This window comes from Diabrotica virgifera, chromosome 3 (genome assembly GCF_917563875.1).
Source record: "Diabrotica virgifera virgifera chromosome 3, PGI_DIABVI_V3a".
Lineage (NCBI taxonomy): Eukaryota > Metazoa > Arthropoda > Insecta > Coleoptera > Chrysomelidae > Diabrotica > Diabrotica virgifera.
In genome coordinates this window covers 158025974-158041115 of record NC_065445.1, presented here as the reverse complement: position 1 = coordinate 158041115, position 15142 = coordinate 158025974, and the positions used below count along the sequence as shown (strand labels likewise).

Below are 15142 nucleotides of genomic sequence, written 5' to 3'. Positions count from 1 at the left end.
AATGTCAAGTAACTATTCAGATCAATTTTATCAAAGACTACAGTCTAGCTACGTAGTTATAAGAATTTTTATATATAGGCTTGGATCCTGCGTACCAAAAAAAGTTTATTAATAGCAAGCTGAAAATTTGTTACTGGCTTAACGAAACACTGGAAGAGGGGAAGTATTAATTGTGGAATGTGATTTTAATTGTGGAACGTGTCACCCTGACAAGTTTATGGTTATGAAAACCAGCAGGTTGTTTTTAAGTCTATTCAATAAGGCTTTTCATCGATTGTCAATTATTTCGTGCTTCTGTCATGTGTCACATAATATTAATATATCTGCATCATACGTCTTTGGTTTGTATCATTGGTTATACCAATAACGTATGTCGTAGATATATTAATATTATGTGACACATGACAGAAGCTCGAAACAAATGACTGTGAATGAAAAGCCCTATAGCAAACTTTATATAATATATAAAAAAAAGTTTTTCTGACAAATATCTTGGGCATTTTAATAAGTCCAACACGTAGATCCTGTCAAAAATGACAGGATTTATATTAGTGGTAAATAGCAGTCTGATTTTTGCATGAGAGTTTAATGAAAGAGTAACAAATCAATTGGAAGTTCTGTCTCACAAAATACATGGGACGCTTTCGTAGTCTGACGTTCGAAACGTGTAACCTGTTCCACAATAATTAAAACTTCCCCTGTTCCAGTGGTCCCGCACATCAAAGTTTGTAAGACTAGAGACCGTTAAGCTATTAACAAATTTTCAGCTTGCTATTAATAATTTTTTTTGGTACGCGGGGTCCAGTCCTAATAGTATTTGTTGACTCTTTTAATATGCAGTAAATAAATATATTTTATTTTTTTGTCGAAATTTTTAGATTAGAGTTTTAAATAAATATATTGCATATACACAGAGAGTCTATAATTTGGAATAAATTCAATATCTCAAATACTAATTGTTTTTTTTAAATGCTCAGACCCGTCAATTAGTATTTCAAATTGTCCTTTTTGACATACAATAATAATGTATACAGGGTTTCCCAATTTAGAGATATGACGTCATCGTTGATTTTCTTAAATAGCAACACTGTCATTTTGATAGCTATTTTGATAGGGTGTGTAAAGTTATACACAACTGCAAAATATCAAATTTTTATTCTCTACCATTTACAAGATAATAGAAAATAATAAAGTTTTGTCTGTAATTTGGAATAAATTCAATAATTATAATACTAATTTTTTTTTTGAAAAATGCTTAGACCCGTCGATTAGTATTTCAAATTGTCATTTTTGACGTACAATAATAATGTATACAGGGTGTCCCAATTTAGAGATATGACGTCATCGTTGATTTTCATAAATGGCAACACTGTCATTTTGATAGCTATTTTGATAGGGTGTGGTGTGTAAAGTTATACACAACTGCAAAATTTCAAATTTTTATTCCCTACCATTTACAAGATAATAAAAAATAACAAAGTTATGAAAAACAAGGAATCAAATAATAATTGCTTAATTATTTCGAATAAGCAAATGCTCATAACGTTTCCCATTGAAAATTTGACAATATTTGAGGGCAACATTATGAGTATTTGCTTACTTGAAATAATTAAATTCAATTATTATTTGATTACTTGTTGTTCATAACTTTGTAATTTTTTATTATCTTGTAAATGGTAGGGAATAAAAATTTGAAATTTTGCAGTTGTGTATAACTTTACACACCCTATTAAAATAGCCATCAAAATGACAGTGTTGCCATTTAAGAAAATCAACGATGACGTCATATCGCGAAATTGGGACACCCTGTATACATTATTATTGTACGTAAAAAACGACAATTTGAAATACTAATCGACTGGTCTGAGCATTTTTCAAAAAAGCAATTAGTATTTTAATTATTGAATTTATTCCAAATTACAGACACAACTTTGTTATTTTCTATTATCTTATAAATGGTAGAGAATAAAAATTTGATATTTTGCAGTTGTGTATAACTTTTCACACCCTATCAAAATAGCTATCAAAATGTCAGTGTTGCCATTTAAGAAAATTAACGATGACGTCATATCTCTAAATTGGGACACCCTGTATACATTATTATTGTATGTCAAAAAGGACAATTTGAAATACTAATCGACGGGTCTGAGCATTAAAAAAAACAATTAGTATTTGAGATATTCAATTTATTCCAAATTACAGACTCTCTCTGAATATGTATATGTCAGCATTTTTTGAGTAATTAAATAAAGAAAATTTTATTTAAAGTTTACACAGATGATTTTGTTTTATTGAAAATGTAATTTTTTTTCAGCTTATGATATAGGTATATGTTAATTTTGGCAGTGCTTCTAGTCTTCTGACACGTTTCCTTTTGAGATTTCATTATGAATCCATTGGTTCAAATTCAATGACGCCCTGTACTTCAACAGTTCTTCGAATTCGGCATTCCATGTTATCCTTGTAGCTATTTGTTACTGCTCCATTATCCCTATCCATACCCCCCCCCCCCCACCTAATATCGTTCCCGACTCTGGGCACGAGACGTTCACAATGTCTTCTTTGTGTGTACGATCGAATGTTTTGCCATCTTAAGTCATTCCCTAATCTTTTCTTCTTAGCCTTTATGACTTTTCTTCCCTCCGGTCGCAATAATAACAATAATGCAAAAATATTGAAGTCGTAATACTGCGTTGGAATTATCTGTTGTCTAAATAAAAATAGTAAATTACCTCTTGTAACATTTTGGTAGTAGGTCCAAATTGTGCATTTTCGGCATATTCACACCAAGGGGTTTTCTCTCGGGTACAGAATACATACGGCATATCTAAAAATGTAAAATAAAACAGTAAGAATATATTACGCATATTAGTAATTAGAACTTGATTCTTGTAACTCTGAATATACAGAGGAGCAAAACCAAATGGAATAAATTAAATATTTCGTGAATGACTGATTTTGGAAATAAATCCCGACATAGGTCGATTTTTATTTTTAAATTATGATTTTTTGGCATACATATCATACTAGCGACGTCATCCGTCTGGGCGTGATGGCGTAATCGATGATTTTTTAAAAGAGAATGGGGGTAGTGTGCTAGCTCATTTGTCAATAAAAAAATATTTAAAAAAGATCAAGGCAGGTTTTGTTTATATTTGATTCAGAGTTGGACCACCATCTCCATATAGCTATTTCAGCATCCTTATGCCTCATCGGTGAAGCTCAGAAGTCTCAACTCTAAAAATATTTTTTTAAATTAAATGTATTGACATAAAAAGAAGACTGTGTGTAATTTACTAATTTCCAAATACGTTTTATTTTTGCCAGAAAACAGAAAAATAGCTATTTTTATAAGAAGAGAGCAAATTTCAACTTTTTCTTCCGAGAATGAAGTTTACTGCAGTAATCATTCAAGGGAGGAAAGGGCACTTCACTCCGATGTTTTTTATATATACATATATATACAGGGTGAGGCAAATAAAGAGCTTATTAGAAATATCTCGAGAACTAAAGGCAACAGAATCATGAAAATTGGAATAAAGGGGTTTTGAAGGATGGTCTATTAAATGAAAATATTTTCATCTCTTTGCAACTTCCGGTTATACCGGAAGTTGCTTATAACTTCGTTTTTTTAAATGGGACACCCTGTATATTTTTACATTTTTCGATTCTCGTCGATGTCTTCTTTCTTAAAATATGAGGTTTTGTAATATTATACAGGGTATTTTAAAAGATAATTACGTTTTTTTATTAATTTCGTAGCAAAATTAACACCCTGTAGAATTGTAGTAGTTTGACATCTAAAACTCTACTTACGTTCAAATGATTTTTAATATACTCTATTATTGTTAAGAATCATTAGTATAGCTAAATTTTTAATTTTAATATACAGGGTTGGTCGAAACTCGGAATGAGTATTTTCTGAGTTTTCTTAAATGGAACACCCTGTATTTTAGTATTGCAATGAAATGATATTTTATGGTACTTTTTTATTTCTTAAGCATTCCCTATACCTAACTGCTCTAATCTGTGCTTAATTGTTAATAGCACCAACAATCTTAACTAAGTAGGTATTTCGATAGCTAAACCATTATTGGTAATTTTAAGGAGCAGTCTGGATTAATATGTATTTATTTCTGAAAAATTATTTGGGATTGAGTATTTTCACGGCCAACCTAATAAAATTTTACAATTAATGTTTAGCTTGAATCACCAATAACTCACGAATTAAAGCAGTTAGGTATAGGGAATGCTTAAGAAATAAAAAAGTACTATAAAATATCATTTCACTACAATACAAAAATACAGGGTGTTCCATTTAAGAAAACTCAGAAAATACTCATTCCGAGTTTCGACCAACCCTGTATACTAAAATTAAAAATTTAGCTATACTAATGATTCGTAACAATAGTAGAGTATGAGTATATTAAAAATCATTTGAACGTAAGTAGAGTTTTAGATGTCCAACTACTACAATTCTACAGGGTGTGAATGCTGCTACAAAATTAATAAAAAAATGTAATTATCTTCTAAAATACCCTGTATAATATTACAAAACCTTATATTTCAAGAAAGAAGACATCGAAGAGACTCCAAAAATGTTAAAATATACAGGGTGTCCCATTTGAAAAAACGAAGTTATAAGCAACTTCCGGTATAACCGAGATGAAAATATTTTCATTTAATAGATCATCCTTCAAAACCCCTTTATTTCATGATTCTGTTGCCTTTAGTTCTCGAGATATTTCTAATAGGCCAGTTATCTGCCTCACCCTATATATATATAATATATATATATATATATATATATATATATATATATATATATATATGAATTAAAACGCCATAATACATGGCATTGGAGCACAAATTCGTCGACGAATTTGTGCTCCAATGCCATGTATTATGGCGTTATAATTCATAAAAGCAATAGCAAGCTTTGCTAGAAGCTTTATTCTTTTTGCATATATATATATATATATATATATATATATATATATATATATATATATATATATATATATATATATATATATATATCTTTATATATATATATATTCTATAACACTATAAAACAGTGTTGAAATTATCGGGAATTGCGGTCTGTGGCTTAGATTGAAACTACATTTAATTCTGTTGAATTCGATATTTCGATGAGTATTTATTAATTTTTCATCTTCATCAGGAACAAACTACAAAATTAACTAACAGTTAGGTACAAACATAATATTACAATGATATAACTTACGAATTGTTGTAGGTATGTTATATAAAGCAATTTAACTTAAAGCTATGCATGTCGTTTCACGAGAACGTCGAGGGCGGCACTGAGTCAGGTATCTTTTCTCACATGTGTTAAGGGTCAAAAATTCCAATATCGAGCCATCTGTTTAATATTCTGCTATTTTTCGAATTTTAAAACATTGCAGTAAATTTCGCTTAATCTACTTGTGTCTGATTTGTAATTAATTGAACGTTTATTACTGTTTATGCGGTACATCTCGAGAAACAATCTTTTCTTATAATTGCTTTCTGAATCTAAGATCTTGATATCTGACAAATTAAATTGGTGTCCTGTTGTTATGGAATGGTGTGCTGCTGCACAAGTATTTTTGTGTGTTTTACAATCACTTTTGTGCTGCGTTATTCTTTGTTTCAACCATTGCGATGTTTGTCCTATATACTGCCCATCACATTCGAGACAAGAAAGTTGATATATGATATGACTCTGATTTAGAAGCGGTGTCTGGTCTTTAAGCTTCGAGAATAAGCTATAGTTGGATATGCTATTGTATTTCGCTATTTTGATTTTAGGAATTCCGTTCAGCAGCTTGATTACATTGTTGGTTAAGCCATTTATGAAGGGCAACTTTTTGTAAATCACGGGATCTGATGGTCTGTTGTCACATTGCCCGTCTTATAAGTCTGAGTTATATATCAGTTGCTTAGGAATTTTACTTGGATAGCCGTTGTTCAAGAATATGTTATAGAGTGTTTTTAAATTCTTTTGTGTGAACAGGTCATTGCTGATATGTAAAATTCTGTTTTTCATTGCCACAACAGTGTTGTGTTTTTGGCTTTTCGAGTGCTGAGAGAAATAATTTATATATCTTCCAGAGTAAGTTGGTTTCTGATACCAATCCAAAATTATCTTGTTCTCTGTGGTTCTTATCACCTTAGTGTCTAAAAAGGGCACACTTTGTTCTTTCTCCTCCTTAACGTTAAATTGTAGGTGTTTGTGAAATCCATTGAAGAGGTCCAGTGTAGTTTGAATAGAGTCCTCGGGGATCGCACTTATCACATCATCCACATATTTGTATATGAACGGTAACTTGAACGGTAGTCGTGTAATTACTATATTAAATAGATGATCTAAAACTATGGTGGCTAGAATGGGGCTGATAGGAGAGCCCATGGGAGTGCCAAAGATTTGTGAGTAAAAAGTTCCACCGAAAGAAAAGTAAACATTAGAAAAAATAAAATCGATTAGTTTGAAGAAGTTATTCTTACTTAGTGTGGTGTTGGGTTCTATTAAGTGCCAATTTTGCTCTAAGATTTCAATAATCAAGTTAAGAGGAATATTCGTGAAAAGCGATACCGCATCTAAGAATATAAGTACATAGGTTTGAGGAACTGTAACATTCTTAATTAGTTCTACAAACGTAAATGTATCTTTCACATTATAATTAGTTTGATATTCAAAAGTGGCAGTTAGAATGTTTGCCAAGTATTTCGAGATGTTGTATGTAGTGGAGTTGATTGAGCTGATGATAGGGCGAAGAGGAACATTGCTTTTTTGAATTTTTGGTAGACAGTATAACTTTGGAAACATCGAGTTGTAGATCATTAGTTGTTTTGCAGCATTAGCGTTCTAACATAACGCATTAGAACTAATGATCTACAACTCGATGTTTCCAAAGTTATACTGTCTACCAAAAATTCACAAAAGCAATGTTCCTCTTCGCCCTATCATCAGCTCAATCAACTCCACTACATACAACATCTCGAAATACTTGGCAAACATTCTAACTGCCACTTTTGAATATCAAACTAATTATAATGTGAAAGATACATTTACGTTTGTAGAACTAATTAAGAATGTTACAATTCCTCAAACCTATGTACTTATATCCTTAGAGGCGGTATCGCTTTTCACGAATATTCCTCTCAACTTGATTATTAAAATCTTAGAGCAAAATTGGCAATTAAAAGAACCCAACACCACACTAAGTAAGAATAACTTCTTCAAACTAATCGATTTTATTTTTTCTAATGTTTAATTTTCTATCGGTGGAACTTTTTACTCACAAATCTTTGGCACTCCCATGGGCTCTCCTATCAGCCCCATTCTAGCCACCATAGTTTTAGATCATCTATTTAATATAGTAATTACACGACTGCCGTTCAAGTTACCGTTCATATACAAATATGTGGATGATGTGATAAGTGCGATCCCCGAGGACTCTATTCAAACTACACTGGACCTCTTCAATGGATTTCACAAACACCTACAATGTACCGTTGAGGAGGAGAAAGAACAAAGTGTGCCCTTTTTAGACACTAAGGTGATAAGAACCACAGAGAACAAGATAATTTTGGATTGGTATCAGAAACCAACTGACTCTGGAAGATATATAAATTTTTTCTCTCAGCACTCGAAAAGCCAAAAACACAACACTGTTGTGGCAATGAAAAACAGAATTTTACACATCAGCAATGACCTGTTCACACAAAAGAATTGAAAAACACTCTATAACATATTCTTGAACAACGGCTATCCAAGTAAAATTCCTAAGCAACTGATATATAACTCAGACTTATAAGACGGGCAATGTGACAACAAACCATCAGATCCCGTGATTTACAAAAAGTTGCCCTTCATAAATGGCTTAACCAACAATGTAATCAAGCTGCTGAACGGAATTCCTAAAATCAAAATAGCGAAATACAATAGCATATCCAACTATAGCTTATTCTCGAAGCTTAAAGACCAGACACCGCTTCTAAATCAGAGTCATATCATCTATCAACTTTCTTGTCTCGAATGTGATGGGCAGTATATAGGACAAACATCGCAATGGTTGAAACAAAGAATAACGCAGCACAAAATTGATTGTAAAACACACAAAAATACTTGTGCAGCAGCACACCATTCCATAACAACAGGACACCAATTTAATTTGTCAGATATCAAGATCTTAGATTCAGAAAGCAATTATAAGAAAAGATTGTTTCTCGAGATGTACCGCATAAACAGTAATAAACGTTCAATTAATTACAAATCAGACACAAGTAGATTAAGCGAAATTTACTGCAATGTTTTAAAATTCGAAAAATAGCAGAATATTAAACAGATGGCTCGATATTGGAATTTTTGACCCTTAACACATGTGAGAAAAGATACCTGACTCAGTGCCGCCCTCGACGTTCTCGTGAAACGACATGCATAGCTTTAAGTTAAATTGCTTTATATAACATACCTACAACAATTCGTAAGTTATATCATTGTAATATTATGTTTGTACCTAACTGTTAGTTAATTTTGTAGTTTGTTCCTGATGAAGATGAAAAATTAATAAATACTCATCGAAATATCGAATACAACAGAATTAAATATAGTTTCAATCTAAGCCACAGACCGCACTTCGCGATAATTTCAACACTGTTTTATAGTGTCATAGAATATACTTCCACGGTCGATAAATACATCGGATTTCGAATCCAGTTCTGTATATATATATATATATATATATATATATATATATAAAGGATGTTAAGTAAGCGAGTACAACTATAAACATAGAAAAGAAAAATCATTGGCAAATAACTCGCAATGTGAATGTGAATACAAAATTAACAATATAAAAAGATGGAATGCAACTGCAGACACGTGTTTCTGACTCATCAGTCGTCATCAGTACAGTATAGCCAAGTTAGAATAATAATAGTTTAACTTGGAAAAAGATCACTACAGGAGCAATATTACCATTTGTGACAACAATGTCAGAAATTCCTGCTTTTCAGGGCGACGACCAACACAGTCACGGAGGTAAAGCTACCTGAGGAAAGAAAAGCCAAAACCTTATAAAATAAAGGATGTTAAGTAAGCGAGTACAACTATAAACATAGAAGAGAAAAATCATTGGCAAATAACTCGCAATGTGAATGTGAATACAAAATTAACAATATAAAAAGATGGAATGCAACTGCAGACACGTGTTTCTGACTCATCAGTCGTCATCAATACAGTATAGCCAAATTAGAAGGATAATAGTTTAACTTGGAAAAAGATCACTACAGGAGCAATATGACCATTTGTGACAACAATGTCAGAAGTCCCTGCCTTTCAGGGCGACGACCAACACAGTCACGGAGGTAAAGCTACCTGAGGAAAGAAAAGCCAAAACCTTATAAAATAAAGGATGTTAAGTAAGCGAGTACAACTATAAACATAGAAAAGAAAAATCATTGGCAAATAACTCGCAATATGAATGTGAATACAAAATTAACAATATAAAAAGATGGAATGCAACTGCAAACACGTGTTTCTGACTCATTAGTCGTCATCAGTACAGTATAGCCAAGTTAGAAGGATAATAGTTTAACTTGGAAAAAGATCACTACAAGAGCAATATTACCATTATACTTACTTAGCATCCTTTATTGTATAAGGTTTTGGCTTTTCTGTCCTCAGGTAGCTTTACCTCCGTGGCTGTGTTGGTCGTCGCCCTGAAAGGCAGGGTCTTCTGACATTGTTGTCACAAATGGTAATATTGCTCCTGTAGTGATCTTTTTCCAAGTTAAACTATTATTCTTCTAACTTGGCTATACTGTACTGATGACGACTAATGAGTCAGAAACACGTGCATTCCATCTTTTTATATTGTTAATTTTGTATTCACATTCACATTGCGAGTTATTTGCCAATGATTTTTCTTTTCTATGTTTATAGTTGTACTCGTATATATAATACTAGTATACTAGTATATGTACTTGTATATATAATATATAATATATATATATATATATATATATATATATATATATATATATATATATATATATATATATATATAGTAAAGTTTTGAATATTGGGGAAATCTGCAAACCAAAACTCAATGCGTATCAATTGTACGGCCTAACGTTTTCGTGAATGATTATTCACTTCTTCAGGGCTGAAATAAAGAAAATGTTAATTAGCCATATATATTCCATGCAAAATGTTAGTTTTCATTACCCATACGTAGAATTGTAGAGGTACGTTGTTAAGTAATAAAAAAGACGATATGTATAAAAACATATCTCTTTTTGTTTGAAGTAAAAAAGAAAACACAACACTTCACCTTGGAAAACTATGGCTATATGGTTACAATCAATGAATTATTTACTCAAGGAACCAATTACACTAGCATATAACTACATTTTATGTTGGAAGTAACTTTACATGTAGATGAGAACAATGAATGTTCTTCTAAATATGTCCTTCTTTTTTTGAACTTTCCCGTTCAGTGTTAACTATATTGAGCGCATGCTCATGAATAGACATGTAGGTTCATTTGACCTACGCATAGAAGTACCAAACACCTAATCGGTACGGACAAAAGGTATTATTAAACAAAAATATTAAGGTTTATTTATCTAAATATTACAAGAGGATGTACCGCAACATAAGTGTCATGTTACATAATTACATATTCTATTTATTTAAAGGTTTTTAAAAATTTTTTTTTAATTATTGTTGATTATTGGCAAACAAAATTTATTTTTTATTCTAAGAACTATTAATATTGACAATTACGTATTATCAGTCAAGTTGGATTCATGCAAATTCGAGCTATGGCTGGTATCTGATCTGAGTAAAAGATGATAAATATCACTCAGATTTTTGATGTCACCTTTAACATTAATAGAGGAATCATTAAGGAAGATATAGGACATTTCAATAAATTCCCTTTTAAATTTATTGTTCTCTTGATGAAGGACGATGGTGTTTTCAAAGTCCATGGAATGACCTGTGGTATGGACGTGTTTAGCCAATGCACAACGGTCGGGCTGAAGACGTGAATCACTTTTGTGTAAAGTGATCCTAAATTTAAGAAGTTTGACCAATGTACGATTTGTTACAAGAAGAACAGGGAACTTTGTAGACAATATTACTAAGCTTACCTATTTCTGTTTTATCCTTAACTTTTGAAAAAAGGTTGTTAATTGTTAACTTTATTTTATATATATATATATATACAGGGTGATTGATTAGTGTGAGGAAGCTCAGTAGATCTGTTATAGTAAAAATTACAAAAAGAAGTTATTAACAAAAATGGTAGGCAGCTTTAAACTCCACATTTCAAAATTAGTTACAATCTTACAGGGTGTTCCATAAGATGGTGGCAGACCAAACTTATGTTTTTTTAAATGGAACACCCTGTATTTTATTTTAAATTTGAAATCTGATTTACTTCCACATCACAACAATATAAAGTTTTATTATGTTATACCGGGTATTTAAAAAGTTATAACCAATATTACCTGAAAATCGTATCAAGTTTAACTCCCTGTATAATTAAAAAGGAGTAAAGGAACATTGATCTATTGCAACCATAGTTTTTTAATAATTGTTAAAAATTATAAATCATATTCGTTTTTATAATATTCGTTAAATCAAATACAGGGTAAGTCAAAATGCAAGTACATTGTTTTCTTGGTAATTTTAAATAGAACACCCTGTATTTTATATCTCTATCGAAAAGTACTACTATCGTACTTCAAATTTTATGAAGTATTCCCTATACCTAAAGTTATCAGTTTTCTAGATATTTTTATTTTTCCATCAAAGTATTAATTTGGTAGATATTTTAACGTTTACCAATAATTATTGTGAGTTGGCCATGATTGATTTGTCAGAAACTGACAGTTTGACATTATTGTTTATTAATTCAGTATTGGGGTACACCGTAAATTAGCAACAATTATTATTTAGTAATTCAGTAATTAATTTAATTTTTGGGGGAATGCAATAAAAATTCATTACTATCAGCTAGAATTGATCAAGAACGGTTTCCAGATAGGCGACAACTTAGACAAGATACATTTGAAAAATTGAAAGATCGATTTAACCGCACTGGTTCAGTGAATTACGAAAAACATGAACGAACACAAACTAGTGTGACAGAGGAAAACGAAATGAGTGTGTTGATGGCAGATACAGAAAACCCACACACAAGTATAAGGAGTATTTCCAATGAACAAGAACTTAGTTACTACTCTGTTCAAAACGTTCTATCTAAAAACAAGATGCACCCTTATCATATTCAAAAGCACCAAGAATAGCACAAATGAATAGTATTTTGTGAATGGGACTTAGAAAAAATTAATGAGCAGAGATTTTTTTTGATTATGTCCTATTTGGTGATGAAGCTACATTCCATCGAAACGGTTCTGTTAATAGACATAACTTTTACTAAGATTCAACAAGTAATCCATACCACATAGTCAAACAAGATGGTCTCTAAATATGCGGGGAGGTATCGTCGGTAACCATGTAGTAGGACCATATTTTTTTTGAAGATAACTTAAATGGTGAGATTTACTTAGATTGTATCGTAAATCAGTTACCGATATTACTAGAAGAGGTTCCACTTAATATACGTGAACAAATGTGGTTTCCACATGACGGTGCTCCTGCGCACCACAATGAATTAGTACGTGGTGAACTTAATGATCAGTTTGGTGAAAGGTGGAGCGGAAGGAATAGACCGGTAAGGTGGCCTCCATTGTCACCGGATTTCAATAAAATGGAGTCATTGTTTTGGGGTTACGTTAAGAACGAAGTATACAAAATACCTCCAACAACAAGGGATGATATGAAAAATAGAATCCGAATTGCTTTTCAAAATATTTCTTTACAAATGCTTAATAATGTAAGCAACTCTTTCAATGACCGCTTTCAAGTATGCATAGATGTTTTGGGAGGTCATTTTGAACACCTTACTTAAGTAAGATAAGTTAAAATTACTGTTGTTTTTTATTTTTCTATGTGTTATTTTTTTTATTTTCCGTCGGTTATTTTTTATAAATTTTATTTGAAATAAATCGTTTTCTTTTCTGTGTCGTTATTTCGTTCCTGAATTAATAAACAATAATGTCAAACTGTCAGTTTCTGACAAATCAATAATGGCCAACTCACAATAATTATTGGTAAACGTTAAAATATCTACCAAATTAATACTTTGATGGAAAAATAAAAATATCTAGAAAACTGATAACTTTAGGTATAGGGAGTACTTCATAAAATTTAAAGTTCGATAGTAGTACTTTTCGATAGGAATATAAAATACAGGGTGTTCTATTTAAAATTACCAAGAAAATAATGTACTTGCATTTTGACTTACCCTGTATTTGATTTAACGAATATTATGAAAACGAACATGTTTTATAATTTTTGACAATTATTAAAAAACTATGGTTGCAATAGATCAATGTTCCTATACTCCTTTTTAATTATACAGGGAGTTAAACTTGATACGATTTTCAGGTAATATTGGTTATAACTTTTTAAATACCCGGTATAACATAATAAAACTTTACATTGTTGTGATGTGGAAGTGAAGTAGATTTCAAATTTAAAATAAAATACAGGGTGTTCCATTTAAAAAAATATAAGTTTGGTCTGCCACCATCTTATGGAACACCCTGTAAGATTGTAACTAATTTTAAAATGTGGAGTTTAAAGCTGCCTACAATTTTTGTTAATAACTTTTTTTTGTAATTTTTACTATAACAGATCTACTGAGCTTCCTCGCACTAATCAATCACCCTGTATATATATATATATATATATATATATATATATATATATATATATATATATATATATGTTATATGTGAAAATAGTCACCTTGAACCACTCAAGGGTTACCGACTCTTTGGTTTCGCAATATCAGTTCCTATTTCATCATCCTTCCAGCAAGCGTTCCCATAGAGATAGCTGACCATGCATGGACGTCAACCTCTGACCAAAGCTGGCCTTTCGTGGGAAATGCCGACACCACAGTTTGTAGGAAGATTATAAATTTAGGACTTTAACATTATTGTATCACTCGTCATTTTAGTTTCTCGCTAGTAACATATAATTTTATTTACTTCAATTTATCATAGAACAAAGTATAAGTGTAATTTGTGAAATAAATCATTTTTAAAAAGTCAATTAAGAAGTTAGTGATATAACATTTGGCGCAGTCAGTAGGATCCGGTCAACGTTGATAGAACAAGGAAACTAACTAGCAACGGCGGATCCTTATCCCTCAACGGAAAAAGAATCTACGAGCCGTCCTCATTCAACTGGATACTACGGAAGGAACACCTGGTGAAGCCCCTGGTAGCAGATCCCGTTAGAAAACAAGACGTCCTCGATGTTTCTGTTAATGTAAGTTATTGAATCATCTCGTTTTAATATTTTAATAATTGCAAGCATACCGTACATACATCATACTATTTTTTTCAATTTTAATCTTGACTATACAGTAAGTCAAGCCAAGTTGATTATCTAATAAGGAAATATTTTTTATTACATACTTTTATTATTTTATCATTTTTATTTACATATTTCATTGAGTTCGTATTATATTTTCACCGATATTTTACTCTATTTTACTTGATTTTTACCATATTTTACCTGATTTTACCATATTTTACTTAATTTTACCATATTTTACTTGATTTTACCATATTTTACTTGATTTTACCGTATATTACTTGATTTTACTATATTTTACCATATTTTATTTTATTTTACTTTTCATATTTTGTATATTTTGTTTTTATACTTCCACTGACATATTATTATCAAAATGCCTGAAACACGTTCACAAACCCAAACTGAAATTGAACCCTACAAGCTTTCAGAAATATTTTCCATAATCCCTGAATTCGAAGGAGACCCAATCTCTCTCCCCACATTTTTAGACGCATGTGATTGCGCAACTAGAATGGCTTCGGGAGACCAACGTATCTTATTAACGATTCACATTAAAAATAAACTAAGAGGTAAAGCAGCTCAATTAATAAACTCTAGAAAACCAAGTTCTTATACAGACATAAAAAATTTACTAAACCTTCATTTCGGAGATAGTAGAGATCTCACTTC

The 15142-nt window shown here is 31.2% G+C and overlaps 1 protein-coding gene across 3 annotated transcripts in view; it reads right to left on the bottom strand.

Moving 5' to 3' along the window:
- Nucleotides 1–2833, bottom strand: part of LOC126881366 (beta-ureidopropionase-like) — an 818769-nt gene extending 815936 nt beyond the window's left edge. For 2 of the 3 annotated variants that reach the window (XM_050645609.1, XM_050645610.1), the window contains exon 1: nt 2733–2826. In XM_050645609.1, coding sequence (XP_050501566.1) covers nt 2733–2825 — 93 coding nt within the window. In that variant the 5' untranslated portion in view covers nt 2826. Of the gene's footprint in view, nt 1–2732 lie in introns of all 3 variants that reach the window. The other variant, XM_050645608.1, reaches the window with a different exon arrangement.
- Between the last annotated feature and the right edge of the window lie 12309 nt (nt 2834–15142).